Source organism: Mandrillus leucophaeus, unplaced genomic scaffold, assembly GCF_000951045.1.
Source record: "Mandrillus leucophaeus isolate KB7577 unplaced genomic scaffold, Mleu.le_1.0 Scaffold526, whole genome shotgun sequence".
Lineage (NCBI taxonomy): Eukaryota > Metazoa > Chordata > Mammalia > Primates > Cercopithecidae > Mandrillus > Mandrillus leucophaeus.
In genome coordinates this window covers 518,641-519,689 of record NW_012105653.1, presented here as the reverse complement: position 1 = coordinate 519,689, position 1,049 = coordinate 518,641, and the positions used below count along the sequence as shown (strand labels likewise).

Genomic DNA, 1,049 nt, shown 5'->3' with positions numbered 1-1,049 from the left:
AAAAAAAAAAAAAAAAAAAGTGATTTGGTCAGAGAGCAAGTGCTTATTTGCCTTGGGAATAACCAGGATGAAACCTGTCAACCTGTGGTTGGGTTACGATTCCTGTTCTCTAAGTCTGCATTTCCTCATTTTTTAGCATCTGAAAGCAGGTGAATTTCCCCTGCCTGATTTTCCAGATGACTACAATTTGGGAGACATTTTCCTAGGAGTGGAGTATATCTTCCATCAGTGTAAAGAAGATGAAGATTACAATGACGTCCTGACTGTAAGCGGGGATGCTGAAATCATATAACCTGGTGCATGGAACATGGGCCATGCAAAGGGGTCGACATCACAGCCCTGCATCCTGTGTGTCCATGGGTACCATAAGGGCCACTGGGGGAAGAACCTGTAAGCAGGGTGTGAGGAGCACCCAGGCTGGGTAGGAACTGCATGCCTTATGCGACAGTTGGAGGAGAGAGAGAACACGCTGTGGAAACACAGAAGCTCCCAGAGAAGCCTTCTCAGCTTTTATCTCTGGAGTACAGCAGACTATGTTGAGCTAACCCAGACCTGCTGGATCAGCTTCTTTCTGAGCTGCCAGAAGTACAGAGGTTGGAGCCTCCACCACCTTCCAGATCTGTGTCTCCTCAGTGTAATCCGCCTATGGGTTCTTCCTGCCCACTGAACAGACAAAACCAATTCACTGAGACCGTTGTATTGCAGTAGAGAAAGAGTTTAACACAGAGCTAGCCAAGTGGAAAGACGAGTTATTATTCAATCTTCCAGAGAACTCAGAGGCTAGGGTTTTCATGGGCAATTTGGCAGTCAGGGGCTAGGGAATGGGTGCTGCTGATTGGTTGGGGACAGACTATGGGGTGTAAATGATTTTTGTCCGCTGAGTCTACCTCTGGGTGGAGCCACAGGATCAGCTGAGTCATGAGTCTCAGGTCCAGGTGGAGTCTGTAGGTTGCCAGCACTCAAAAGTCTGAAAAACGTCCCAAAAGACCATTCTTAGGTTCTACTATTGACGTTATCTTATTGGGGAGCAATTGGGGCAGTCACAAATC

At 47.3% G+C, this 1,049-nt stretch overlaps 1 protein-coding gene across 3 annotated transcripts in view; it reads left to right on the top strand.

Moving 5' to 3' along the window:
* YBEY (ybeY metallopeptidase (putative)) overlaps positions 1–1,049 on the top strand; it is a 12,263-nt gene that overhangs the window by 10,264 nt on the left and 950 nt on the right. For 2 of the 3 annotated variants that reach the window (XM_011996834.1, XM_011996835.1), the window contains exon 3: positions 137–992. In XM_011996834.1, the coding sequence (XP_011852224.1) occupies positions 137–292 (156 nt within the window). In that variant the 3' untranslated portion in view covers positions 293–992. Of the gene's footprint in view, positions 1–136; positions 993–1,049 lie in introns of those variants that run through there. The other variant, XM_011996836.1, reaches the window with a different exon arrangement.